A 26,352-nucleotide genomic window follows, 5' to 3' on the forward strand; every position below is an offset into this window, starting at 1 on the left:
GAGTTAGTTTGTTAGATCCCAGGTTCCTGCCCACCCTGATCCTAGGAATCTGAGAATTCAGATTCTCAGAGGAAGGTATGAGTTAGATGGAAGAAGAACTGAGATCCAGTCCAGTCCTGATCCCATTGGGGGAATGTACATTAAAGACCATCTCATTGTCTGGGCCCCACCTCCACTAAATTGGCAGAAGATAAGCCTGTGACTTCTCCCTAGTCTTTAAGGCTGAGAATGGAATTGTCCCAGTGGTCAGGTCTGGCAGGCTCACCATCACATGTTCTAGTCCCCTCAATTTCCTTGTGCCCAGGAGTAGATGGGTGGGACCGAGACCGAAGTACATCACTGACCAGAATGCGGGCACCCAGTATGATGCTCATGACACCCACAGTGACCAACCCAATTCCACCAAGAACCCCCAGAGCAAGAGGCACGTGGTGGCGTTGCCGGAACAGCCACAGACTCATCCAGCCTAGTGGTACCAGGCGGAAGGAGGCCAGAGTGGCCAGGGTAGCCCAGCTGGCTATGGTGAAGGCCAAGGATGGAACCTGATGAGAAAGCAGCAGCAGCTTGCGTAGGTGCAGGCAGGCAGAGTTCAGCTCCAGGAGTAAGGACACCATGGAGAAGCCCACGTAGTGGCCAGACAGAATGGCCGTGCTGAGGCAACTTACTACCTGGGAGCCAGAGTCAGATTTCAGATGACCTTCCAGTCCCCTGGCCATTCACTGTGTCCCAACAACCATGACCTTAAGAAAGGGGTTCCCAAGCACTTTGGTGAACCTCCCTCAAATAAGTGACCTTTATGTTTATCCTTATTTCAGGGGGCAACCCTTGCATAGGTTGGATGTAGCATTGGTCCCAGGCTGCCTCACCCTGAGGCTGTAGCATCTGCCTAGTACCCCAACTTCTATTCCCAGCGAAATTTCATGCCTCATCCCCACTTCCTATAGTGGAGAGCCCACCTTCACAAAAACCTCTGTATTAAAAGTTTCTGGAAAAAAAAGGTTCTGCAATCTGCTAAACATCTGTACCAGGTCCAAGGTCCTTAGGAGGGCTCAGACTCCCAGCTGCGGCTGGCAGGCAACTCCCCCTCTCCCTCATCCAATTCAGCCCAAGATGGTGAAAAACAAACCCAGCTGGGGTCAGAGGCACTCTGGGAAGCCAGAAGGCAGTAAAAGGAAGAGAGACTGGGAACCCCAAGCTGGACGTGCCCCCTCACTATTCCCACCTCACTACTCCCTTTAGAATCTCACCACCAAATGGTGACAGAGCAGGTCCCAGACCTGGTCCAAAGTCTGATTCTGCAGCATATCAGCTCCATCGGCCAGGAAGTAACCTGTGGGCATTAGAGGAGGGGTAGGCATCAGGCCTAGGGAGGAATCTCTGGCCCCCTTTTAATAGTTCTTCATTTCTCCTTAGTAAAACCGCCAAAAATCTTGAACCTCAGCAGGAGAACAGGAAAGGAGACTGAAATGATTGCCCTCCACCTCCGCATTCCCAAGGCTCAGCCTTCCCTGCACTCACCCACAGACACAGCCACCAGCGACAGGGCCCAGGGTGGGTGGTCATGAATCGGATCGGTGACCATCTGAGGGTACAGCGACAGCCTGAGGGAAATGGGGGGGGGGGCGATGTTCAGCATTGCAGACTCTGACCCCATTCTCCCTCTGTACACGTCCTCCCACGCGTTCTCATCTCCATCAGTGTCTGCTCAGATTCTTGAAACACTTCTACAAACACCCTCCGGGACTTCTAACCTCCTCCTTCTGCCTTCTATCCCTTACCCACACCCTGGTGCCTCCCGAACTCCCAAGTCCCGCACCCAAGCAGCGCCCCGGTCCCCGTAAGCAGGCTGTGCACTAGAGAGACACAAACGTTCCGCCACTTCCAAAGGTGCTGAGCAGCAGATCTAGGTGTGGACAGCAGCTGCAGCCCCCAGTGCAGACCCCGGAAAACTGCAAAGGATACACCCGCCACGAGGAGCCCTGAGGGCGTCATGGCTGGCAGCCCGGATAGGTACTGAGGGATCCCGTGGGCCCCAGCTCTCAGGTCTCTCGCTCATCCAACGCCCCCACCTCTGGGACTGTAACTAGCTTCCCCGCAGGGGTGAATCCCAAGGCTCTAGAGTCCGCCCCGCCTTCGGAATCGGCAGTAACTTTTCCCGGGATCGGCCACGCCCCCATCCCTCTGCTGGGCGGTGATTGGAGCAGCTGTGAGGCCACCGCCCCTGGAGCCACGGCAACTCATAGCGTCCCGCCCTAGCCAGGAATAAATGTTTGGGGGCTTTTGGGAACCAGCCGGTCAACTTTGGGGTTTAGGGGGACTTCTGAGCAGTCGTTAGGTATTGCCTCCAAATCCCAGTGTCCCGAACCCCATGGAGTTCCAGATATGGATCATTAATCTAATCTCACCTAACATTGGGGGGTGGGGAGGAGAGGGGAGGGGCTCACCCCACAAACTTTCACCTTCTTTTCTTTACTCTTAACCTCTCGCCTGCTGCTCGTCCCTCCCATCCAATCCTCACAGCTGTGAGGGCAGAGGTCGAGTGCAACAAACTCCCACTTGCTTAAATCTCACCATTTTACCACCATCCGCCCAGAGTCGATTATGGAGAAGGGGCACCTCAGTTCTGTGGACTCACCTGCTTCCCGAGGTTTCCAGACCTATACAGCATAGCCCACAATTCCAGGAGTCCTGCTCTCTCACATATCACCTCCCAAATGGAACTACAAGTCCCATTTTGGAGCGGCAACCCACTGAGGAACTCCCCCAATCTTTTTTTTTTTTTTTTTCAACCCACTGAGGAACTCCCCCAATCTTTTTTTTTTTTTTTTTGGTTCTACAGAAAGCCTTATTATCAAGGGGAGTCACCATAATGCTGAACGTGTCCCCATGTCAGGGTTTGATACCTTTTCCACAGGTAAAACAAAAAGAAAAGGTCACACAGGTTCACCAGGTGGGTGGAGTCAGAATCAGTAGAAAACACAAAGACCCACCCTGCTTTCAGTAGTAGGACTGTTAGGGTCCTAGATCACTTAAGCCCTAGAGTAACTTTATCGCCTTGATGGGTGGCAGTTTTCACTGTAGTTGTTGTTTATAGTTATCCCCCCCAAAAAAACACTCATAACCTCCTTCTCCATCAAAACCCACTAAAACCAAAGAGACCAGGAATATTTTCACTCCTCTACACCCACCTTCCCAGAGGTTGAAAAAAATCACACTGATTTAAAAAAAAAAAAAAAAAAGTTATTTATTATACAAAAGCAGTACATGATTAATGAAGAAAATGTGGACATTATGGGAAAAAACATAAAGAGGAAAATTACAGCTACTTTATTCCAGTATTAACAGTCTGGAGCATGTCCTCGGTCTTTCAAAAGCATTTTTCTTCCTAGTCAAATGTTCTTCTACATGACTCTTAATGGCTGCACCATCTGGATATATATACAATAATTTACTTAAGCAATCCCCTATTGCAAATTTTCATTACAGGAGAAAAGACATGAATTCCCAAACATTTGCTTATTTTTTTCTATTGCTGAGATGAACATCTTATACCTAAAGTCTTAATTATTTTCTTAGGAAAAATTCCCAAATGTAGAATAATTACTAGGTCAAAGACCCTGAGAGCTTTTAGGGTGTTTGATCCATATTATCCAATTGCTATTCAAGCAGGCTGTCCCAATTTATATTCCCATATACAATGGATGGCATGTCACTTCAGCACTCCTTTGCCAACACTGGCTCCTCTTTTCTTTCTATTATAGTTTGCTAAGGGGAAAATACTTTTGGGTCAATCTGCCTTTCTTTAATCACAAATGAAGCACACATTTTTCCCCATCATGGTTTTTATTCATTTGACTTATAAGAATTTCCTGTACATATCCTTTTATAGCTGGCTCTTTCCTGTTCCTTGAGCTGCTTCATTTTAAAATTACAGGAAGATGAAGCCACAGGACACTTACTTAACATGGTTCTACACCTCAGAGAAGCAAGAAGACTGGAGAAAAGTGGTGAGGAAAGCAGGAGATGGCTGGAAGCCCCTCCATGACAGAAGCTAGCCCCCTTCCCTCCTCCTAGGGTGTTTATGGGCTCCATGGACTACCTGGCTAGGTCTCCAGGCCTAGTTCTTCACTGACCTTCTCCCTGCCTCCTGTGTTTCCAGCCTGCCCTGCCCCTTCACATGTCTGCTTCATGTTGTGTCAGAATGACAGAGCCACATGCACAGGGCTGGAGAGATGTTGTGGCTAGTGATGTGAGGAGGGGAAGAAAGAATGGAATCAATATCTAGGGACAAAGCAATCTTTGTTGCAGCCTCAGTCTACCCACCCACTCTCCCACAGTTTAAGTTATAGAATTCAATGGTCTACTTGCCCCTAAACTTTTCAATTCCTCAGTTTCTGGAGACTAGGATCCAACTGCCTGCACACCTCCACCCCCGAGACAAAATAAATCTTCCTATAAGTCCGTGAACTTGGCTGCCTTTAGACAGGTAGACTGAGCCAACACTTCTCAGAGCATGAACCCAAGAGTGAGATTGGATCAGTGCCTGATGACCAAAAGGTAGTCAATTCCACAAGGAACTAAGTCTCGCACTTAATCCTGAAAAGTAAAGTGAGGGAAGAAAGAAAGCTGCAGTAACTGGAACCCCATTTGGGGCTATGGTCCTGCGCTAGGTGGCAGGGGAAACATGGCACCACCTTTGTGTGTATGTAGGAAGGCAGCATAGTGATGGTGCTCCATTAGCCCCTTGCATTATTCTACACCTGGTCCCCATTGTCCCTGAGAGCTCTCCAGGTTCTAGGAAGGGGAGGACTATAGCTTATGTGAAAAGTTGTTTCATTCCCATCCACAGGGGGAGGAGGGCCCAGGTTTTGAGTCTGTAAACTGGGCTTCTGATCCTCTCATTCATACTCATCTGTGTGATTCCCCATCTCACAGGTAAAGACACTTAGGCTGGAGATGTAAGAGTCCAGATGTAGATGAGCACTTCTGAATCGAATCTGGGCCAGTCTAAGAAAATACAGGGAAAAGTAAAATGAGAATTACAGAATTACCTTTTTTCTGAAGCATACACTTAATTTTGGACCACATCTGGAAAAGTCAGAAAAAAAGAATGGGAAATAAGGAGGAAGGATCAAGAAGGGAACCTGGGTGATGGGGTGGACAGACTTCTCTCCATTTCTTCCTGTTGTCAGTCCCACAAGGATAGATTAACCTTGGATAATTAAAAACCATCTATCTACTCTCCAATTCAGCCAGATCTCCAACATCAAATTGCTGTTTTATAGGGTCAATGTTAAGAGTCCTGGTGTGGCACTGTAGAATCAGCACCGGACTGCTAACAAACACAAGGTCAGTGGTTCAAACCCACCAGCTGTTACTTAGAAATGCTATACAGGGTTGCTATGAGTCAGAACCAACTCAATGGCATTTAACAACAATAATGTCATTGTGGGTGAAGCTCCCCTAGCTGAGTAGGGCTCCCATCCTCAAAACGTATTATCACCTCCACTACTCAGACCTTCTCAGTCCCAGTTCTGTCACCTTCCAGATGACAGGAAAGCAGTTCTTCCTCCTCTTCTTCCTCTTCCTCCTTGATGTCAGGGGCAGAGGGCAACAGTTCTTCAACTGGCAGCTTTAGCTGGGTCAGGACATAAAGCTTGCCACTGAAGAACTACTGCGGCTCAGCCAGGTGAGGAAGTGGGAGGTACAGACAGGGTCCTAGAGGGAAAAGGAAGACAAATGGAAGGACCTGAGAAGGGTCATGTCACAGGGGCACTGTCCCATTGGCCACCCTAACAGATCTTCAAGGAAGAGTTCTTGGCTCTAACCTGAGCTTACCGGAGCTGTTAAACGTCAGTGAGAAGCAAGAAGCAGTTTTAAGCATACTTCCCTCGTTCCTCCTCTCAGAACTGGAAGCTACAGAATTACAGTTCGGCTGTCACTTCACTGCCCCTGCATTTCACCAGGGGCCCTGCCTCCTCAGTGTTCCTAGACAGAGAGGGCAGGGCCTGAGAACGTGAACATCACCAGTCACCCAGGCACTAGGTGAGAAGTTATACATCAAGTACGGAAATGTTAAGTTTAGTGATTAGCCAGTTGTCTTGTTTCCAAGGAGTTCAGCTAGAAGGAGAGTTTTAGGGGCCTAGATCTGGGGAAGAGTGAGGAAGGGAGGAGGTCTAGAGTTTGGAAGAAGGTCAGCAGAGACTCCTGGGAGTATGCAAGAAAGGACAGTGGATCAAGGGCTGAAAGGGAGGGAAGTATGGGCAGGGTGGTTGGGCAGCTTCCCCAGGACTCTCAGATGCCAGGCATTCCGCTTGTACATTCCGGGTACATCTGGTATGAATTCCAGGCTGTCTGCCGGCCCCTCCATGTCTGAACTTTGTTCCAAGTTCTAAGCCCCGCCCCCACAGTTCCAACGCATGAATCAGCAGGAAAAACCAGGCCCTGCAGCATGGCCCAAGGAGGGGGCTGGGGGCGTGGCAGGCTTGAGGGCTGTGAGCTAGGGAGGGCGGGTCTATGCTGACTGACACTCAGTCCAAGGGCATGGCCCAAGCCTGAAAGAGGAGCCAACGTGGTCCAGCCTTGGAATCTAAACTCAGAGGAAAGGGAAGATTAAGGTGGGGGTGGGGAATTTTCAAATCCCAAAACCCTCTTGGCAAGGATGAACTTTGTAGTGTCTTCCTCCCCTTAGGTGACCAGCCCAACTCTGCCGACTCCCCTGTCTGAGAGGACTCTGTTCAGTCCACAGGACTCAGCGACTACTAAGAGAGTCTGTGCCAAGCAGGTGCCCTTGGCTGCGGGGCGGGGTGGGTCCAGGGCACTGACCCTCCAACTAGCTGCTCCATCAACCCATTGGCATCCTGACAGGCCCTAGCTCTGTCTGACAGCCTGGATGACAGGCCAAAAGAGAGGTTGGAGGGCCCGAGGAAAGGGGGTACTGCCTAGTCGAAGGCCACAGCACGGGGAGGGGCCAAGAGTTGGCCGAGAGGGGGGGAGAGTGGGAGCCCAGCGATGACTAACCCAGGCGCCCCACCCAGCCAGTCGGCTTCACAGGCGTTCATGGCCAGGCCTGGACTAGGGGCCCCACAACCGGACAGGCTGGGGGGAGGTGCAGAGGTGACCTTCTCTGGGCCCAAGACGGCCAGTTAGGCTGGGGAAAGGGGGTTAGAGTTTCCAGGCCCTCCTCCGGCTCTCTTCTCCTCCCCCCAACCGCTGTGAAACCCTAACCTTTAGGTTGCATAAGGCCCCCGCACCGCCGCCCCCTACTCCTCTCCCCTCCCCCCTTACATAACATCCCCTGGAGGGAACGAGAGGAGGGGCCGGCCCGCCCAGCGACCCCTTCCCTGCCAGGGCGCTCAACTGGCCCTGACCCAGTAATTGCCCCTAGAGGTAAAGCACCTTCCCCCATTCGCCCAGTCTATGTCCTCCCAGGCTGGAGGGTCGATTCCCGAATCTTCTGGCCGGAGGGCGCCGGGATTAGCCGCCCCCAGCCCTCCTGCCCCTAGGTTTCTTTCCAGCTACTTCATAAGGCCATCCACGACTCATGTCACGACTTTCTCTAAACCTCCTCCTGATACACTACTTCCAGCCAGCCTAGATCCCGGTCCCCCGAGCGCTTCTGTCCCCCGCCGCCCCCTCTTCCCCTCCTCCGGAAGGGCAGGGTGTGGCCGCTAGGACCCTACTTTCCCCCAGCACCAGTTACCCCGGTTCACCTCAGTGTGTCCGGGTTCCCAGCTCACACCCACCTGGTACTGGGTGGGGAGTGGTGCAGAGGTTAGGGGAGCAAATCATTGCGTCCACTCCTCACGGTCGGCGGCGCTGTCTCTTCCCAGAGCCTAGAACACACCGGCTCCAGTCTCCGATCAGCTGGCGGCGTCGTGACGCACAATCTGCGATTGCACCGCCCTGGGCCAATCACCGCCCACTGCTGGGCAGCGTGGCCACACCCACTTGGGGGCGCCAGTACTTTCACCTTCGTCCCGCCTCTCCAGCTGTCTTAGTGTGATTGACAAGGAGACCACCCCTTCGTCTAGTAGATTTACGCTAAGCCACACCCATCAACTCACGAGCTGACCAATAGGTGAAAAGGTGTGGCCCAGCTCTCCACCTAAGCTACTTGCTTTGAAGAGTGCTACGTCAAACTAAAATCCTGAAGAGCAGAAGGAAGTAAAGGCGTGTATTTGCAAAGCATACTAGTTAACGTAGTTCTCGGTCTGACAGCCTTGTTCCCAGAATCCATCGCGCTCTGTGAGTTGGCATTTTTAAACAGAGCTCTGAATCCATCCCGGCGAAGTACTTAAAGGGCTACAGCTCTACCTTTTTGAGGCCGAGTGCTTCTTTTAGACAACCCCAAGGCTGCCTCTAAGGGAAAGATGGAGCTGGCGAAGCAGCACGAGTGAACAGAGCTATAGGTGGAAATCAGCCCCGAGGGCTGCAGGACAGCTCAGTTGGATGAGAGCTCCTGAGAGCTTTTGCGGAAGGGAAGGCTTGCCCAACTCTTAGCTTTATCTGGAGTGTTCTAATCTTCCAGAGGACTCCTTCCTAGTCAAAAGAGACTTTTTTGAAAATGCTTTCCAGACACCGAAGAGTTCATTCAGTCTGAAGATAAATAGCACAGTCCTCACCTGAGGCTAGAGAAAAAAATTCTTTGTCAAAAACTCCGGCAAGGAGCGTGCCAGCCGGACCCAACGGTTAACCCCCAATTCAGTCCCGCCCTTTAGAATCTTTTCATGGACTCAAGCGTACTTGGTGATTTCAAAGGTGGACACCAATGAGGAGGGTGCTCCTTCCCCAGGGGCCAATCAGAACCTAGATGGGCGGGGGATGGGCAAAAACCCGAAATGAACCCAATGACTTAGCAAAAGCAGCTGAACTGTTTATTTAAAGGGGCAACTCTGGGATCTCGCCCTCCCCAGCCTTGGTCTCCCCATAGCTTCCCCACCCCATCTCCTCCGTCACCACCACCTAGGAGGAATCTGTGGATAAGGATCCAAGACTGTTACTTAAGTTCGAAATGCTTGTGAGCTTGACCGAGTTAGACGGATGGAGCCTGCAGTGAGAGAGTTCCTTCTAGGTTAAGTACAGACTCTACTATAGTTCTTTGAAGCTCCAGAATTCTGAGCCTGGGTCCAGAACAGTGTGCCTTTAAGGAAGCTTCCTGCCTTCCGCCCCAGTAACAGCTGATAGTTGGAAAGTGTGACCTCAGGGGACGAATCAGCTGTTACCACATCCTCCTCCTAGCCTGCCCGTCTGCCCGCCCTCCTCAATCCTTTTATCCTGTCTCTCACCCCCACCTTGAGTGGTGAGGGAAGGAAAGAGATGGAACCCTAAATATAAGGACCTAATCGTTTTATTTTGTTTTTTTAACCTCCTCTTCAGATCCCATCTACTCATTAGTTCTTCAAAGGTTCTGGGTTTGGAACAAGAGGTATTTCCTGTCAGCACTGTTAATTCCAACCCACCTTCCCCTGTCTAATGGGGAGGCCAATATTGATGACATCCAGAAAGATGACAGACTGGGTGTGTGGGTGCTCCAGGATTGGTGGCTTACAGTGGCCTAGGATAGAGAAATGGCTATGGAAAGCAAGCCCTGGGGCCAGAACCCTGCTCCTTAGAGCAGCTGCCCCTACTTCCAGCTTATATACCTCTCTTCTCAGTCTCCACCTTTGAAAGCACTTCCCTAAGTAGGCTTGAGTCCCTGAGAAGGTTTTAAAGGGCAGGACTGAATTGGGGGTTTTAGCGTTGTATGGGACCTACTAAGGGGATGCTCCTGGCTGTGTCTATTCACTCCACTTCTGTTTTCAGAAGCCACTTGGCCCTCGGCTGCTCCATTTTTTTCTCTTAGGGTAACTTGTCTACACACCTCTCTATCCCCTACTCCAGCAAGGGTGCTAACTAATGTGGTGCTTCCCAGGGGGGACATGCAGACCCCAGGAATCAGGAATTATGAGTAGGAAGTTCTGCAGGAAGACCCAGATAAATAGTATGCTCCAGCCCTGAGCTGGGAGACAGGGTTACTCCAGGACAATCTTAGTCCCAGAACTGACTTGGCAAGGTTGGGGGAAACTGAGCAGGGTCCTGGCCAACCTTGGAAGAAAGAAAATTCTCACCAAAATTCTCTTCTCCATTGTCATAGAAGAGAAATCCCATCACCCCTTTCCCACTCAAGGACCTCAGGGTAGGCCCTTCTCTACTTTGTTCTGCCCACTCTCCCCTTCCCTTCCAAAGGGAAAAAAATACAAGCTTTGAATTCAGGGTTTCTTAACTGCAGCACTATTGACATTTTGGGCCTGATAAGTTGTTGTTGTGGTGGTGGGTTGTGTGTAGGATTTTTAGCAGGATCCCTGACCTCCCTCCCGTAGATACCAGTAACGACGCCTCTTCCCCAATCATAATACTCAAAACTGTCCCTGGGGGCCAAATTTACCCTCCTTTCCAGTTGAGAACCACTGAATTAGACAGATCTGGGTTCATATCCCAGATATGAGCTTTTTAAAGATTGCCTCTCTGAGCACTGATAGTGCTGTGGGATAAGCAGTGGATTGCTAACCACAAAGTCGACACTTCAAATCCACAAACTGCTCTTTGGGTAAAGGATAAGGCTTTCTGCTCCCTCAAAGATTTACAGCCTCAGAAATCCTTTACGGGGTCGCTATGAGTCAGGACCAACTCAATAGTACTTAGCAACAACAAATCTATTTGAGTCTGAATTTCTTCATTTACAAAAGAGAGGGCACGATACATTTCATGGTTTGTTGTAAGGATTAAAAATGATTCTGTTTGCAAATACCCAGCACAGTACTTGGCACACTGGCCCACACAGTGCAGTAAATGAGTAAATGTTAGCTTCCTTTACTTCTCTCCCTGCCAGATCAGCAAGTGCTGACCTCACTCAGCATGGGCTCATGGCCAGAGCAGCTGCAGCCTCCCTCTCTGACTAACCAAGCTGCAACCTGCAGGAAATCCAATATTGAGGTTGGCGAAAAGGGGAATGGCTAATTTGGTCCCAGATTCCCCAAAGCCCAAGGATACTTGGATTAAAATTCAGGGGGAGCTCTTGTGAAGTGAGAAAAATTACAAACCCCTGACTGTCAAGTTTATTTTGACTCATGGATGGAGCTCTGTGATGTGGCTTCTCAAGAAAGAGATCTGGTGATCTATTTCAGTAAAGATGACAGCCACAATGACCCTATGGAGCAGTCCTAGTCTATCACATGGGGTCACTAGGAGCCTGAATCATCTCAAAAGCACCCACTAACAATGACAACCCTTACGAAAGCAGATTGCCATACCTTTCTTTCATAGTCCCACTGAGTGAGTTCAAACTGCCAACCTTTCCAATTAGTAGCTGAGTGCAAAGCCACTTAGAGACCTCTGTAGGGGTGGGGAGAGAGAAATTAGAGTTGAACTGTTGCAGAGCATCACTTCTCAAGAAGATGTGGCCTGCAGATTGCCTACATCAGATTCCCGGGTCTCACGCCAAACTACTGAAACCAAAGTACATCCTCAAGTTTTAAAACCACTGCTCTAGGGTTTGGACTAGGGAGACTGTTGACACCCTAAAAATCTTAATGTACCAGAGGCTAGCATTGCAAGGACACCTCTATTCAAGGGAGGGGAAAAAAGAATTCCAAGAGGTAAGACTAGATACACACAAAATCACTGCTGCAGTGAAAGCCAATACCACTAGGGGGCAGGGCACACACAAACTTGCCGAAATAAAAGGCAGTCCCTCCAGTCTCTAGGTAAACTGAGACCAGAGCAAGGGCCTTGTAGATCCAATTTTCTAGTACTTAGCTATGGGTCAGAACCAACTGGATGGCACTTAACAACAACCACAAGTTGAAGCTGGTACTTAAACCCACCCTGACCATCAAAACTCACCCTCTGTCTCAGATACTCAGACCAAGCGTTGTTGTTTTTGTTAAGCTGTCCAGATGGTTCTGGCTCAGCGACCCTGTATAGGGTTTTGGAAGAACACCTGTTAGGTTTGAACTCTGACCTTGTGGTTCAAACTGGCCTCGTGGTCCAGTGCTTATTCTACCAGATTGATACCAGGACCAAGAATAGGGGTAAGGATTATCGCAGAACACCTTATTTCCCAGGTGAGCAAACACTAATGCGTGGCCATCAAATGGTCAAGGAGTACAGAGGACACTGCCTTTAGAATAAGATGGTTGTTATTAAGTGCCATGAGTCAGTTCTAACTAATAGTGACCCTGTATATGGTTTCTGAGAAGCAGCTGGTGGGTTCAAATCGCCCAACTTTTGGTTAGCAGTCCATTGTTTATCCTACAACACCACACTAGGACTCCTTAGACTAAGGTTATTGTTGTTGCTAAGTGCCATCGAGTCAGTTCTGACTCATAGCAAGTGCTGTATAGGGTTTTTGAGGAGCGGCTGGTGAGTTTGAACCACCAACCTTGCAGTTCAAACCTACTTGCAGTCCAGCACACTAACCCACAGTGCCATACCAGAACGCCTAGAATAAGGTAGGCTTTAAATCCTGATACCAGTTATTAGCCATCTGACCTTGGGCAAGTTATCTAAGGTAGTCAGCTTCCTGGTTATCAAATGGGTATAAAAATATCTTCCTGTGGTTTGGATTAAACAAAACAAGGTATGCAAAGTGGTTAGAATGGTCTCTGCCTTCTGGTAAGTGCTCCATAAATGGCCGGTTGTAAGTTAGAACTGCCCAAGGTCATGTGACCAAGCACATTAGAGGCTCCAGCTGTCACTTGAAGAGGAAACAGATCATGGCTGAGCCATTCCTGTCTTCTCTCGCTCTCTTTTTTTTTTTTTTTTTTTAGCATTTTATTGTGATTTGGGTGAATGTTTACAGAACAAATCAGATTTCCTTCAACAGTCAATACACATTTTGTTTGCTGACACTTGTTGCAGTCCTCTCAATGTACAACACTTGCTACTTCTTCCATGGGTTCCCCATTTCCATTCCTCTTTCTTTTTCTGCTCTTTCCTGCCTTCTAAACTTTGTTTTGGGGCACTTGCTGCCCATTTGCTCTAGTCTGGTTGTTTATTTGGTCTTCTTCTCTATTTTCAGGTCTTTGTTTGTTACCTGCCCTGGAGTTGGCCTCCAATTCATGGAGACCCCCATCCACAATGAAACAAAAACCTTGCCAGTCCTGTGCCATCCCCATAATCCATTAAGGAGCCAACAATAGTGTTTCCATTGACTGCTTTTCAGGTAGTAGATGGCCAGGCAAGGAGCTCTGGTGACACAGAGGATCACACTTGGCTGCTAGCTGGAAGACTTGAGGTTTGAACCCATCAGTAGCTCCACAGGAGAAAGATGTGGCAGTAAGTAAAGATTTGTTAAGTGCTATCGAATTGGCTTTAATTCATAGCACAACAGAACAAAACACTGCCCAGTGCTGTGCCATCCTCACAACCCTTTAATCACTTGAGTTCATTGTGTCAGTCCATCTTGTTGGGGGTCTTCTTCTTTTTCACTGACCTTCACTTTACCAAGCATGATGTCCCTCTCCAGGAATTGGTCCCTCCTAGTAATATATCAGAAGTATGAAAGATAAAGTCTCACCATCCTGGCTTCTAAGGAGCATTCTGGCTGTACTTCACTTTCTGCATATGGCAGGTTATCAATGAGTCTTTCTCCAATTTTACTACCATGTTCTTCATATAATCCAGCTTCTTGAATTATTTGCTCAGCATACAGATTGAATAAGTATGATGAAAATTTTAACCTTGATGCACACCTTTCCTGATTTTAAACTATTCAGTGTCCCCTTGGTCTGTTAGATCAGTTGCTTCTTAGTCTATGTACAGGTTCCTGATGAGCACAATTAAGTGTTCCAGAGTACCCATTCTTCACAGTGTTGTCCATAGCTTGTCATGATCCACACAGTTGAAAGCCTTTGAATAGTCCATAAAGCACAGGTTCTGCTTTTAGCCAAGATTCATCTGACGCCAGAAATATTCCACATTCCACATCCGAATCTGAATCTGGCTTATATCTCTGGCAGTTCCCTGCTAATGTACTGCTGTAGCCATTTTTGAATTATCTATAGCAAAGTTTTGGAGTCCTGGTGTGGCGCTGTGGGCTAATGTGTCAGACCGCAAAGTCGTCTGAACTGCCAGGTCGGTGGTTCAAGCTCATCAGCTACTCCTTGGAAACCCAATAAAGGGTCGCTATGGGTCAGAATCAACTCAACAGCACTTAACAACAACAACAACATAGCAAAGTTTTACTGGCATGTGATATTAATAATATTGTCTGATGATTTCTGCATTCCTCTCTTTGGCCTGGCACAAATATGGATCTCTTTCAATCAGTTGGCCTGGTAACTGTCTTCCAAATTTCTTGGTATCTGTGAAAGACTGGTGGTGGCTGTGTGCCATGGAGTCAGTTCTGACTCCTAGTGACCCTATATAGGGTAAGGCTGTAAATCTTTACGGGAGCAGAAGGCCTCATCTTTCTCCTGCGGATCAGCTGGTAGTTTCGAACTGCTGACCTTGTGGTTCGCTGCCTGATTAGTAACCACTATGCTACCAGAGCTCCTTTGTGAAAGACTACAATGTTGGAAACACATTGAGGCAGTTCTACTCTGTTCTGCAGGGTTGCTATGAGCCTGAATCAAGTCGATGGGTTACTTGCAGGCCTTTTTTCCTTATTCATCTTAGTCTGGAAGTTCCTTCAAAAACCTGTTTCTGTATCAAAGCAACACAAAAGTCTGTACTAAAAGATTAGTGGTGGCAGCTCATGAGGTGACATTGGCCAGGAATTGAGGTGAAAATTCTACCAATGAGTAACTCGTGTCCTTTCGTTTTTCTTGTGTGCCTGTCTAGTGTCCCCGTACCTCTATATGAAACTCCTTCTAGAAGGGAGATTCAAATAAAAGAGTTAGTGGTTTCTCTGCAGTAAATGGCCTAGTTGTCCCCTGAAGAAATCTTGTAGTTTTGGTGCCAACTGATTTCTGTGTCTGGTTTCTGTTCCCTATCCTGTGCTGCACTCTCCCCAGCCACTCTCTTTAGCATCTACAAGGCTCTCTGGTATCACAGGGACAGGAGACCTTCCCCAGGAAGCCTTAGGGGTTAGAATTCTTTCTAAGAACCAGGACTCTGAGCCTGTGCCACTTGTCTTACTTAGATCTTCCAAAGGCTTTTTTCAAATCTTTTTTCGAAGGACTGTGAGAGGGCTATCAAGAGGCAGGACCTCCCCAGAGCATAAAGTCTGGGCACCAAGTTTTTAGCCTTCATTTTGCCACTTTGGGCAAGCCTCCTTGGCGTCTCTTGTTTATCACCTGTGATGTATAAACAACAGTAACTGCCCTCTTACCTCATAGAGTGTTGTGAGGGCCAAATGGAATGCTACTGATGATGTTTTGGAAAACTAAAAGCTTGTTTTGAAAGGTAGCATGGAGGTGCTGAGGAATTCTGGTGTGGTGCTGCAGGTTAATGCGCTGGACTACAAGGTCAGTTTGCAACCATAAGGTCGGAGTTTCAAACTCATCAGCGTCTCCTCTGAAGCCTACTCGACAGCACTTAACAACAACAATGGAGGTACTGAGGAGACCTGATGTCAAAAGTCCCAGCGCTGCTGCCGACTGTGTATGTAGCTGTGCATGTAGTTTTTTCCCTTTTGACCTGAGTTTTCTTATCTGTAAGATCTGAGGGTGGGATAAGTCCTCTAAAGGCTAGGATCTCTGGGAGGAGACTACCTAGGTCAGCTTTTTAAGCGCGCAAGAAGAAGTGGGGAGGGGAGGAAAATATCTCTTGAGTCCTTCAACATCTCCCTCCCTTGAATCCAACGGGGTCTCCAGTAGGTCCTTCCAGCCCAAGGAAGCGAAACCCGCACAAGGCCAGAGTAGATCGGTTAGATAGTAAGGTGCCTACCACGCGATGGCGCAGGCGGGAGACGGGTCCGGCCCTTCCCCTTCGAGCCACGTGCGGTTGTTTCCGTGCCGGCGCGATCACGTGACTCTCATCAGCTGACCCGTCATGGTAGAGCCCAGCACTGGAGATCTGCAGCTCCCGCCCTGCCGCTACCTGACAGCTGCATCTTGTGAGGGGTAAGAGCGACCCCAGCCCTCCCCTCCTCTGCTCTCTGGCCCACCCTAGCCGACTTAGTACCATCCCTTCTCCTTCTCCATCTCACGCCACCCAGCTTGGTACCCCGGAAGTCGTCTCAAGACGGGCTGTGGCTGTGTTCAGCCCCGCGCTGCCCCTAGGTAGTCGGGGGGAGGGGGGAGGTGATGGCCTTGGGGAGTAGGGAGCAGGAAGTCACTGTTACTACCGGAGCTCAGGGCAGGTCCCAGTCCCCAAGCCCCGATATGGAGGGACTGCTCCGGAGCGTGGAGAGGGACCTGAACATCGATGGACGGCAGCTAGCTCTAGCCCCGGGGGGCACTCACGTGGTGGCCTTGGTGCCTGTGCGCTGGCTGGCCAGCCTCCGTGAGCGCAGGCTGCCGCCAGGACCCTGCCCCAGGGCCGAGGGCCTAGGCGAAGGGGAAGTCAGGACTCTCCTGCAACGCTCTGTGCAGAGGTTGCCCGCGGGCTGGACTCGAGTGGAGGTGCACGCTTTGCGGAAACGGAGGCTTTCCTACATGCTGGGCGGGGGTCTGCCCTTTGAGGAGGGTTCCAGCAGCCCTGAAACGCTCACTCGCTTCATGCAAGATGTGGCTGCCCAGAATTACCGCAACCTGTGGCGCCATGCATACAATACTTATGGGCAGCCTTATAGTCACAGCCCTGCCCCCTCAGCTGTCCCTGCTCTGGACTCAGTAAGGCAAGCTCTGCAAAAGGTCTATGGTTGCTCCTTCATGCCAGTGGGTGAAGCTACCCAGTGCCCATCGTATGGCAGAGATGGTCCCTGCCCCCCTCGAAGCAGCCCAGCCTGCCCTAGTCTTTTGCGAGCTGAAGCTTTGCTGGAGTCACCAGAGATGCTCTATGTGGTACATCCATATGTCCAGTTCTCCCTGCATGATGTGGTTACCTTCAGCCCTGCAAAACTGACCAACAGCCAAGCCAAGGTGCTCTTCATTCTCTTCCGGGTGCTGCGGGCCATGGATGCCTGTCACCGCCAGGGGTTGGCTTGTGGGGCCCTGTCTTTGCACCACATTGCTGTGGATGAGAAGCTTTGCAGTGAGCTCCGCCTGGACCTAAGCGCCTATGAGAGGCCTGAGGAGAATGAGAACCAAGAGACTCCTGTAGCAGGAGATGGGGCAGGCACTGAACCTGAACAGGAGCGTAGAGAAGGACCTGTATGTCTCACCTGCCAGGAGGAACTTAAAAACCTTGTACTAGACTGGGTCCATGGTCGTATCAGCAACTTCTACTACCTCATGCAGTTGAATCGGCTGGCAGGTCGGCGGCAGGGGGATCCCAACTACCATCCAGTGCTGCCCTGGGTAGTGGACTTCACCACGCCCCATGGGCGCTTCCGAGACCTGCGCAAGTCTAAGTTCCGCCTCAACAAAGGGGATAAGCAGCTGGACTTTACCTACGAGATGACACGACAGGCGTTCGTGGCAGGTAGTGTGGGCAGCGGGGAGCCACCTCACGTGCCTCACCATATCTCCGACGTGCTCTCTGACATAACATACTATGTATACAAGGCTCGACGCACACCCCGGTCGGTGCTCTGTGGACATGTCCGGGCACAATGGGAGCCCCACGAGTATCCTGCCAGCATGGAGCGCATGCAGAACTGGACCCCCGACGAGTGTATCCCTGAGTTCTATGCTGATCCCTCGATCTTCTGTTCCATCCACCCGGACATGCCTGACCTTGATGTGCCAACCTGGTGCAGTTCTGGTCAGGAGTTCGTGGCTGCCCACCGGGCCCTGTTGGAGAGCCGTGAGGTGTCCCAGGACCTGCACCACTGGATCGACCTTACCTTTGGCTACAAACTCCAGGGCAAGGAAGCTGTGAAGGAGAAGAATGTGTGTCTGCACCTGGTGGATGCCCACACCCACCTGACCAGCTATGGAGTGGTGCAGCTCTTTGACCAGCCGCACCCCCAGCGCTTGGCTGGCATATCTGCCCTTACCCCTGAGCCTCCGCTTATCCCCAGGCTGTTTGTCCAGCCCATCCAGGAGACCACAGGCCGGGAGGACTTGCCAGGACAGCTGACAAATGGAGTGGGTAGACGTGTTTTGGAGGCCACTTCTTGTGAGGCTGGATGGACCAGAGACAGGCCCGTGGCAGGGGAAGATGACTTGGAGCAGGCCACGGAAGCTCTGGATTCCATCTCCCTCGCTGGGAAAGTGGGCGACCATGTGGTTTCCTCCTCCTCCAGCCAAGTCCCCGCTGGCCTCCTGTCTTTCTCTGTAACCTCAGCCTCTCGCCCAGGCCGCAGAAGTAGAGCTGCTGGAACAGACCCTGGGGAGAGTGAGGAGGGGAAAATTCTTCTCCCTGAGGGCTTTAGTCCCCTGCAGGCTCTGGAGGAACTGGAGAAACTGGGCAATTTCCTGACCAAAGGCCTAGGGGGTCAGCTGGAGGTACCTGAGCAGATTCAGGTCCCACCACCTGTGCAGCTTCGGGACCTCTTTCATCGGGACATGCAGGCACTGGGGATCTTATTGGCTGAGATGGTCTTTGCCACCAGGGTCCGGACGCTACAGCCTGACGCGCCTTTGTGGGTACGCTTTGAGGCTGTGCGGGGGCTCTGCATACGCCATCCCAAGGAGATCCCTGTGTCGCTGCAGCCTGTGCTGAACTCACTCCTGCAGCTGAGTGCACCTGAAGGCCCCCGGGTTGGGGACAGGGGCAAACTGGACCTGCTGTTTGAATATAGGCCTGTCTCTCAGGGACTGCCCCCACCCTGCCCGGCCCAGCTGCTCAGCCCCTTTAGCTCTGTGGTTCCCTTTCCCCCGTACTTCCCGGCACTACACAAGTTCATCCTCCTGTATCAGGCGAGACGTGTGGAGGATGAGGCCCAGGGCCGGGAGCTGGTGTTTGCTCTGTGGCAGCAGTTAGGTGAAGTGCTGAGTGACATCACCCCTGAGGGCTTGGAGATCTTGCTGCCCTTCGTGTTGTCTCTCATGTCCGAAGAGCACACGGCTGTGCATACAGCCTGGTACCTATTTGAACCTGTTGCCAAGGCTTTGGGCCCCAAAAACGCCATTAAGTACCTACTGAAACCTCTCATTGGTGCCTATGAGAGCCCCTGCCAACTCCACGGCCGCTTCTACCTGTACACCGACTGCTTTGTGGCCCAGTTGATGGTTCGGCTGGGTCTGCAGGCTTTCCTCATCCACCTGCTGCCCCATGTCCTGCAGGTGCTGGCTGGGGTGGAAGCCTCCCAGGAGGAAAGCAGGGGCCTGGCAGGGACAGTGGAGGATGAGGACAGCGGGCCCCCAGGGGCCGGGCCAGGCTCCTGTGCCTTTGGGGAGGAGATTCAGATGGATGGGGAGTCCACTGCCTCCTCAGGCCTGGGGCTACTGGATTACACTTCTGGTGTCAGCTTCCATGATCAGGCTGACCTGCCCGAGACTGAGGACTTCCAAGCCGGACTCTATGTGTCTGAGTCACCGCAACCCCAGGAGGCGGAGGCTGTGAGCCTGGGCCGGCTCAGTGACAAGAGCAGCACCAGCGAGACCTCCCTGGGCGAGGAGCAGGCAGCTGATGAGGGGGGCGCCCCTGTGGACAAGAGCAGCCTCAGGTCAGGGGACAGTAGCCAGGACCTGAAGCAAAGTGAGGGCTCAGAGGAGGAAGAAGAGGAAGAAGGCTGTGTGGTGTTGGAGGAGGAGGGGGAACTGGACGAAGGCACAGGGACGTCTGAACTCACTCTATCTGACACGGTGCTATCCGTGGATACGGTGGTGGCTGGCGTGGGAGATGGGGAGGAGGAAGAGGAGCCGCTGACTGAGCATTCGGAGGGCAAAGAACAGAAGATTCTCCTTGGTAAGTCCTCAGGCCTAGGAGAGCCCACCACTCACCTTGCCTTTTACACTGAAGCAGTGGCTGAGTGCCTGCTGTGTGCAGTCAAAGCTGCATGGAGTCAGAGCTGCAGGCTCAAGTGTGGATGGGGGCCTGTCCACACATGGCAGAGGGGATGCAACGTAGCCCTGTGAAGCAGTGGTATGTCAGTGCAGAATGTGTTAGCAGGAAGGTGAATATGCCTGGGTTATTGGAAAGGGATGTCACCTGGGGATGTCGTGTCCAGGAGCCATAGAAGGCCACTCTGAAAGTAGAGCCCATTGACGTTTAAGGAGTAGGAGGCAGCCAGGCAAAAATGGCAGGGTCTGAAGTGGGAGAAGCTTTCTAAGCAGAGGGACCAGCATTTGTGAGGCTCTGAGGCTGCCCTGGTCCCATGACAAGATCAGTAAAAGGCTAGCATGGGTAGACTTGAAAGAGCAGAGGGGAGAGAGTTGGTCACAGGACCAGCCAGGCCTCATTCAGGAAGTGGGGGCGGGTTCCCTGTAAGGTAACTCTGCTGCACATTATGTTTGAAGTTGGGAGCCTGGAGAAGTCTCAAACCCAGAGTCCCAAAGGCCTGGGCCTGGGGCAACTTGTGTCACTGCAAAATGGACGGTAGTGGTGTGGGCCAATGCTCAGGGTTAGGTGGGGCCCCTGAGCAGTGAGTTGTAGCCAGAGATGTTGGGTGGGGAGAGGTGAGGTAGGGGAAGTGGTGAACCACTGTAATCTGATGAGCTCAGAGCCTGCTTCTGCCCTGCAGATACGGCCTGCAAGATGGTCCGCTGGCTGTCTGCCAAACTCGGCCCTACTGTGGCCTCCCGCCATGTGGCCCGGAACCTGCTCCGCCTGCTGACGTCTTGTTATGTTGGTAAGGACTGTGGTCAGTGTGGGAGATGACCACCACAGTCATTCCTGCTCTCCGCCAGCATCTTAAGACTATGTTCTTACCTTGGCAGGGCCAACTCGGCAACAGTTCACGATGACGAGCAGTGATGAGAGTCCCCCGCTAAGTGCTGGCAACATCTATCAGAAGAGACCGGTTTTGGGTGATATAGTGTCGGGGCCTGTGCTCAGCTGCCTTCTCCACATAGCCCACCTTTATGGGGAGCCCGTCCTCACCTACCAGTACCTGCCCTACATCAGCTATTTGGTCAGTCACCAATCAGACATAGGGGAGGGGATGCTGAGGAGCCTGAGGGCTGGCTCAGAATCTCTGGGGGCAGAAGAGGAAGCTTGGGGCAGCTTAGCGCTCATCTGCTCTGTGACCCTAGGTGGCCCCGGGTAGCACTTCAGGTCCCAGTCGACTGAACAGCCGCAAGGAGGCAGGGCTTCTGGCAGCAGTGACATTGACCCAGAAGATCATCGTGTATCTCTCGGACACCACTCTCATGGACATCCTTCCCCGCATCAGTCACGAGGTCTTGCTGCCCGTGCTGAGCTTCCTTACATCCCTCGTCACGGGGTAGGCCTCCCTCAGCTGGGAAGCTTAGGAAAGACGAAGTAATATTAGACTGGGTATCAGGGTCCCTCAGTGGCCAAGCAGTTTGCACTTGGAGGAAAGGCTTGGTGACTTTACGTTCATAAAGGTTACAGTCAAGTGGAGCTCAGTTCTCGTCTGAGACACAGGGTCCTCATGAATCAGAATGAACTTGACAGTAATGGGCTTGGTTTGTTTTTTTTTCCCAGGGAGTATTAGGAATCTCAGGTTCTGGTTCTGACTGCATGAATCTGAGCAAGCCACTCCTTTTTTCTGTGCTTTAGTTTTCTTGGTTTCAATAGGTTGGTTTTATAAAGTCCAACAGAAGGAGGGGCTGAGCTCGTGAACTCTTATTTCCAGGTTCCCAAGTGGAGCCCAAGCTCGGACTGTCCTGTGTGTGAAAACCATCAGCCTCATTGCCCTCATCTGCCTGCGCATTGGACAGGAGATGGTCCAGCAACACCTGAGTGAACCCGTGGCTGCCTTCTTTCAAGTCTTCTCCCAGCTGCATGAGCTTCAACACCAGGTGGACAGACCCGCTTGCCTGGCTGAGGGGAGCTGGGGTGGGGTAGGTGCCTTCGGCTGACTTGTTGAGCTTACTGCCACCAGGATGTGAAGCTGGATCCTGTGGGCCGTGGTGAGGGCCAGCTGCCGGAGGTGGTCTTTTCCGATGGACAACAGCGGCCAGTGGACCCCAGCCTGCTGGACGAGCTGCAGAAGGTGTTCACATTAGAGATGGCGTACACAATCTACGTGCCTTTCTCCTGCCTGCTGGGTACTGACCCCTCGGCCTCCTTTGCACAGCCTTTGTGGCTACCTCTTGCTCCCTGGGAGGGCCCATGCTTTTCCTGCCCCCAGAAGCAGCAGTGGGTGTTAAGTGCAGTTTTCTGGGTAAGAACAAAGGGATTTGGCCTCATGTTCTGGATCCCAAGGTGACATAGAAATTGAAACTGGGCTTTAGCTAGCAAGAAAGGAACAGGGACCCTCGGTATTGAATCTCCTTGGGGGCAAGTAGGGGGAGTCAGGTGAACATGTGACATTCTCCAAGAACTGTCTGAGAGGGAATGAGCGGCCCCTTAGTAATAGCTAAGTTAATACGAGTTAAGGCCCCTGGGCTGCACAGCTGGTTTACATTCAGCTGGTAACCCCAAGGTTGGCAGTTTGAACCCAGCCGGCAGAGCTGTGGAAAAAAGGTATGGTGATCTCCTCCTTAAAGATTACAGCCAAGAAAACCCCGCGCAACCGCAGCCCTTCTACTCTAACAGTATAGTCGTCATAAGATGGAATTGACAGGGGGTTGGTGTTTTTCCACAGAGGCCAGGCACTGCTGAGCATTTGTGTGTGTCATCTGTGATTAGGTCCCGTTCCATCACCTTTGCTGAAACATAAACTCTGTGAGGGCAGAGAACTGCCCTGTTCGCTGCTCTCTTCCTGGTGCCTCCAATGGTGCCCAGTGTATACCAGAGACTCTGCCGTATTCATTTGCACTGAATGAAGGGAGCCACATTTACTGGGGAGCTTGAGAAGAGCCACCTGGCCAGTTACACAGCCAGTAGTGGCCCTGTCTCCTGTGGTTCTCAAGCTCTTGGGTGGGTGGTGACAGCTCCCTGCCAGCTTCCCTTAACTTAGGACCTCCTTTTCTCCCATCCAGGTGACATCATCCAGAAAATCATCCCCAATCACGAGCTGGTAGGGGAGCTGGCGGGACTGTATTTGGAGAGCCTTAGCCCGAGCAGTCGCTGCCCAGCCAGCTTGGAGCCCACCATTCCAAGCACCGACCCTGAGTGGGACCCCCAGGGCAGGGGCTGCCCCCAGGATGACGGCCACTCAGGGACCTTTGGGAGTGTCCTGGTTGGAAATCGCATCCAGATCCCCACAGACTCACAGCCTGAGAGCCCCGGGCCTCTGGGCCCCATCTCTGGGGTGGTGGGTGGTGGGGGCCTCGGCAGCGGCAATCAGAACCACGTCCTGAAACAGGAGTTGCCACGCAGTGTGCACGGGCTGAGTGGGAACTGGCTGGCATACTGGCAGTATGAGATCGGTGTGAGCCAGCAGGATGCTCACTTCCACTTCCACCAGATCCGCCTGCAGAACTTCCCTGGCCACTCTGGGGCTGTCAAGTGTGTGGCGCCCTTGAGCAATGAGGACTTCTTCCTGAGTGGCAGCAAGGACCGGACAGTGCGACTCTGGCCACTCTACAACTACGGGGACGGTACCAGTGAGACAGCCCCGCGCTTGGTCTACACCCAGCACCGCAAGAGTGTCTTTTACGTGGGCCAGCTTGAGGCCCCGCAGTATGTGGTTAGCTGTGACGGTGCTGTACACGTCTGGGACCCCTTCACAGGTGAGCGGGCTCAGGTGAGGCCTGTTCTGTTGCCACCATACTATGCGCTGCCAGACCTCTTGGATGGGACCTAAGAATGGGGAGAGTTGGGCTGTTAGGGTGTACGTGTTTGGGGAGACCACATGAGACCACACAGAGGAGCTGGTAAGGGCAGAGTCAGTTAGACCTGACTGAATTGTCTACACGAGTTTTCTTGTTAAGTGACCTTGAGCAAATCACTCTGCTACTGAAAGCCTTGAACTGCTTTGAACTTGAAGGTCAGTGGTTCAAGCTTACCAGGTGCTCCTCAGAAACCCTATACAGAGTCGCTATGGATTGGAACCGACTCTACAGCACTTAACGAAAACAACAAAATGGGAATCAGAAACACTATTCTAGAGGGTGACTTGACTTAACATGTAGCACATAGTACACACTTGGCAAACGGTTACCTGATTCGTTTTTGGCATCGTAGGGTGAAATGTGGTTGAAAAGGAGAAGGTGATGGAGTAGTGTTGGGGTGGACAGAGGGAGGTGGCATTTGGTTGGGGTACTGTGTGACAACAAGAGGTTCCTTTGGGGACAGGAGCCTGGCCTTGCCATGGAAGCGGAAAGTAGAAGGATCAAGAACAGCTACAGCATTTTTCTGAGGACCCTGGGAGCCTGTGGGCCTAGGAGAGGGGTGGGGGTGGGGCAGGCCTGGGGGCTAGGCGGAGGCCAGGGCTTTCCCATCTAGTGCTGGGACGTCACATCTACTGCTTGCATCCCCCCAGGGAAGCAGCTTCGCACAGTAGAGCCATCTGACAGCCGGGTGCCCCTGACGGCTGTGGCTGTCATGCCCGCCCCGTACACCAGCATCACCATGGCCAGCTCGGACTCTACCCTGCGCTTCGTGGACTGTAGGAAACCCGGCCTGCAGGTGGGTCAGCAGGGCACACACCCTTCTGAGTCCTGGAAGGGAGTGGAGATCCAAGAAGAGACAGCCAGGGTGTTTTCCCCAGAACACTTAGATACGTCACCCATAACAGCTGGGAGTGAGGCTAGCACTCTAGTCTCTGATGGAAAGTAGGAGAGATCTAGGAGGGGAGAGGACAATGGACTTTTCCCTCCCTTGGGTCAGGGGCCAGGTCTGACTCTCCTACTTCATGGGCTTGGTTGGTGGGGAAGGGGAAATGGGATGGGGTGGGCGGGGCCCCTCATTCATTCTCCCTGCCTGCAGCATGAGTTCCGCCTGGGTGGTGGGCTGAACCCTGGACTCGTCCGCTCCCTGGCGGTCAGCCCCAGTGGCCGCAGTGTTGTGGCCGGCTTCTCTTCGGGTTTCATGGTGCTCCTGGACACTCGCACAGGCCTGGTTCTTCGAGGCTGGCCTGCCCATGAGGGGGACATCCTGCAGATTAAGGTGAATATCAGGCCCATTGCCTTCCTCACTGCCTAGCCTGGTTTCACCCCCCGCCCCCCAACCATCCCCTCACCTCTGCCGACACCTGCCCAAGAATGGACAGAGGGACTGGGAGGATGGCTGTCGTGGAGCAACTCCAGAGTGACCTGCACTGCAGGGTCCTGGGCAGAAGGCTGGCCGTGGGGGCGGGAGCCAGGGGTCGAGCTGACCCTGCTACTTCCTGGAGATGTTCTAATGAGTAACTCTTGTCCATATTTGTCTTGCTTGGAGGATCAGGGGTCAGGCCCTGTCCGTGACCCAGTTCAGGTTAAATAAAGCTCAGTTGAGAGGCTGTTTACTGCCCCCCAGCCTACTGAGCAGAGTTCATGCCCCTTGCTGCCCCCCCCCCCCCCTTTATTAATACCTGGGCTCAGGGAAGGAACAGGATTACTTGTGGGAGGTTTGTTTTTTAGACAACAGGTACTCTCACCCCCATTCTGTATGGAAGTCAGAGGACAGGCTACTGCTAAGGACAAGCTGCCCCAGCCTCCCTACAGTGACCCTGGACTCCAGGTGTCTCTATAGTCAGACATTTCAAGAAGGAGCAGGAAGACTCTGGGTCAGCCTCGGGCTTAATCCTGCCTCTCATTTACTGATTTCTTCATCTGTTCATTTCTCTGAGCCTCAGTGTTTCCCTGTGTAAAATGAGCACAAGAATAGCATTTACCTCACAGAGTTGTTATGAACATTAAATGTGTAATGCTACATGCCTAGCACATAGTAACTTCTCAAGACATAGTGATTAGGTTAATAACATTTCAGCACACTCGTATTCCCTGTGACATGCTCTCAGAGGAATGGGAAGTCCACCTGCTGAGACGTTCCTCTCCCTCTGCAGGCAGTGGAGGGCAGCGTCCTGGTCAGCTCCTCCTCAGACCACTCCCTGACTGTCTGGAAGGAGCTAGAACAGAAACCCACACATCACTACAAGTCGACATCCGACCCCATCCACACCTTCGACCTGTATGGTAGCGAGGTGGTCACTGGCACTGTGGCCAACAAGATCGGCGTGTGCTCCCTGCTTGAGCCCCCCTCCCAGGCTACCACCAAACTCAGCTCCGAGAACTTCCGCGGCACTCTGACCAGCTTGGCCTTGCTACCCACCAAGCGCCACCTGCTGCTGGGCTCAGACAATGGGGTCATACGTCTCCTGGCATAGGCTGATTTAGGGGCTGGTGGGCCTGGTTTGACAGACACCACCCCTTCCGAGTCCTCTCC

At 52.0% G+C, this 26,352-nt stretch overlaps 2 protein-coding genes across 3 annotated transcripts; one reads left to right on the top strand and one right to left on the bottom strand.

The window, feature by feature from the left end:
* Positions 1-209: 209 nt before the first annotated feature.
* On the bottom strand, positions 210-1,992 carry TLCD2 (TLC domain containing 2). The gene is made up of 4 exons (XM_006863454.1): positions 1,817-1,992; positions 1,519-1,601; positions 1,248-1,330; positions 210-668 (listed from the first exon to the last, which is right to left on the bottom strand). Exons 1-4 carry the CDS (start codon positions 1,990-1,992, stop codon positions 210-212), a joined length of 801 nt encoding a protein of 266 aa, XP_006863516.1.
* Positions 1,993-8,152: 6,160 nt separating this feature from the next.
* Positions 8,153-26,330, top strand: WDR81 (WD repeat domain 81). Of its 2 annotated transcripts, XM_006863232.1 has the most exons (11): positions 8,153-8,247; positions 19,257-19,881; positions 20,657-20,764; positions 20,853-21,046; positions 21,168-21,358; positions 21,734-21,899; positions 21,983-22,148; positions 23,025-23,717; positions 24,470-24,615; positions 24,916-25,095; positions 25,973-26,330. In XM_006863232.1, the coding sequence occupies exons 2-11, from the start codon at positions 19,380-19,382 to the stop codon at positions 26,291-26,293; spliced, it is 2,667 nt and encodes an 888-aa protein (XP_006863294.1). In that variant the 5' UTR covers positions 8,153-8,247; positions 19,257-19,379; the 3' UTR covers positions 26,294-26,330. The 2 variants fall into 2 exon arrangements, with proteins under 2 accessions (XP_006863294.1, XP_006863293.1); XM_006863231.1 differs by lacking the exon at positions 8,153-8,247 and having other exon boundaries at positions 16,124-19,881.
* Positions 26,331-26,352: the final 22 nt, after the last annotated feature.

This window comes from Chrysochloris asiatica, unplaced genomic scaffold, assembly GCF_000296735.1.
Source record: "Chrysochloris asiatica unplaced genomic scaffold, ChrAsi1.0 scaffold00054, whole genome shotgun sequence".
NCBI classification, from domain to species: Eukaryota; Metazoa; Chordata; class Mammalia; order Afrosoricida; family Chrysochloridae; genus Chrysochloris; species Chrysochloris asiatica.

What these genes read in the sequence shown, in the direction of transcription:
- TLCD2 (XM_006863454.1), bottom strand. Translation starts at nt 1,992, where the DNA reads ATGACGCCCTCAGGGCTCCTCGTGGCGGGTGTATCCTTTGCAGTTTTC. An exon ending in GGGACCGGGGCGCTGCTTGG is followed by an intron (nt 1,602 to 1,816) that starts GTGCGGGACTTG and finishes CATTTCCCTCAG; the next exon opens with GCTGTCGCTGTACCCTCAGA. An exon ending in GCTGGTGGCTGTGTCTGTGG is followed by an intron (nt 1,331 to 1,518) that starts GTGAGTGCAGGG and finishes TAATGCCCACAG; the next exon opens with GTTACTTCCTGGCCGATGGA.
- WDR81 (XM_006863231.1), top strand. Translation starts at nt 16,230, where the DNA reads ATGGCCTTGGGGAGTAGGGAGCAGGAAGTCACTGTTACTACCGGAGCT. An exon ending in AGAACAGAAGATTCTCCTTG is followed by an intron (nt 19,882 to 20,656) that starts GTAAGTCCTCAG and finishes TCTGCCCTGCAG; the next exon opens with ATACGGCCTGCAAGATGGTC. An exon ending in GCCTTTCTCCTGCCTGCTGG is followed by an intron (nt 22,149 to 23,024) that starts GTACTGACCCCT and finishes TCTCCCATCCAG; the next exon opens with GTGACATCATCCAGAAAATC.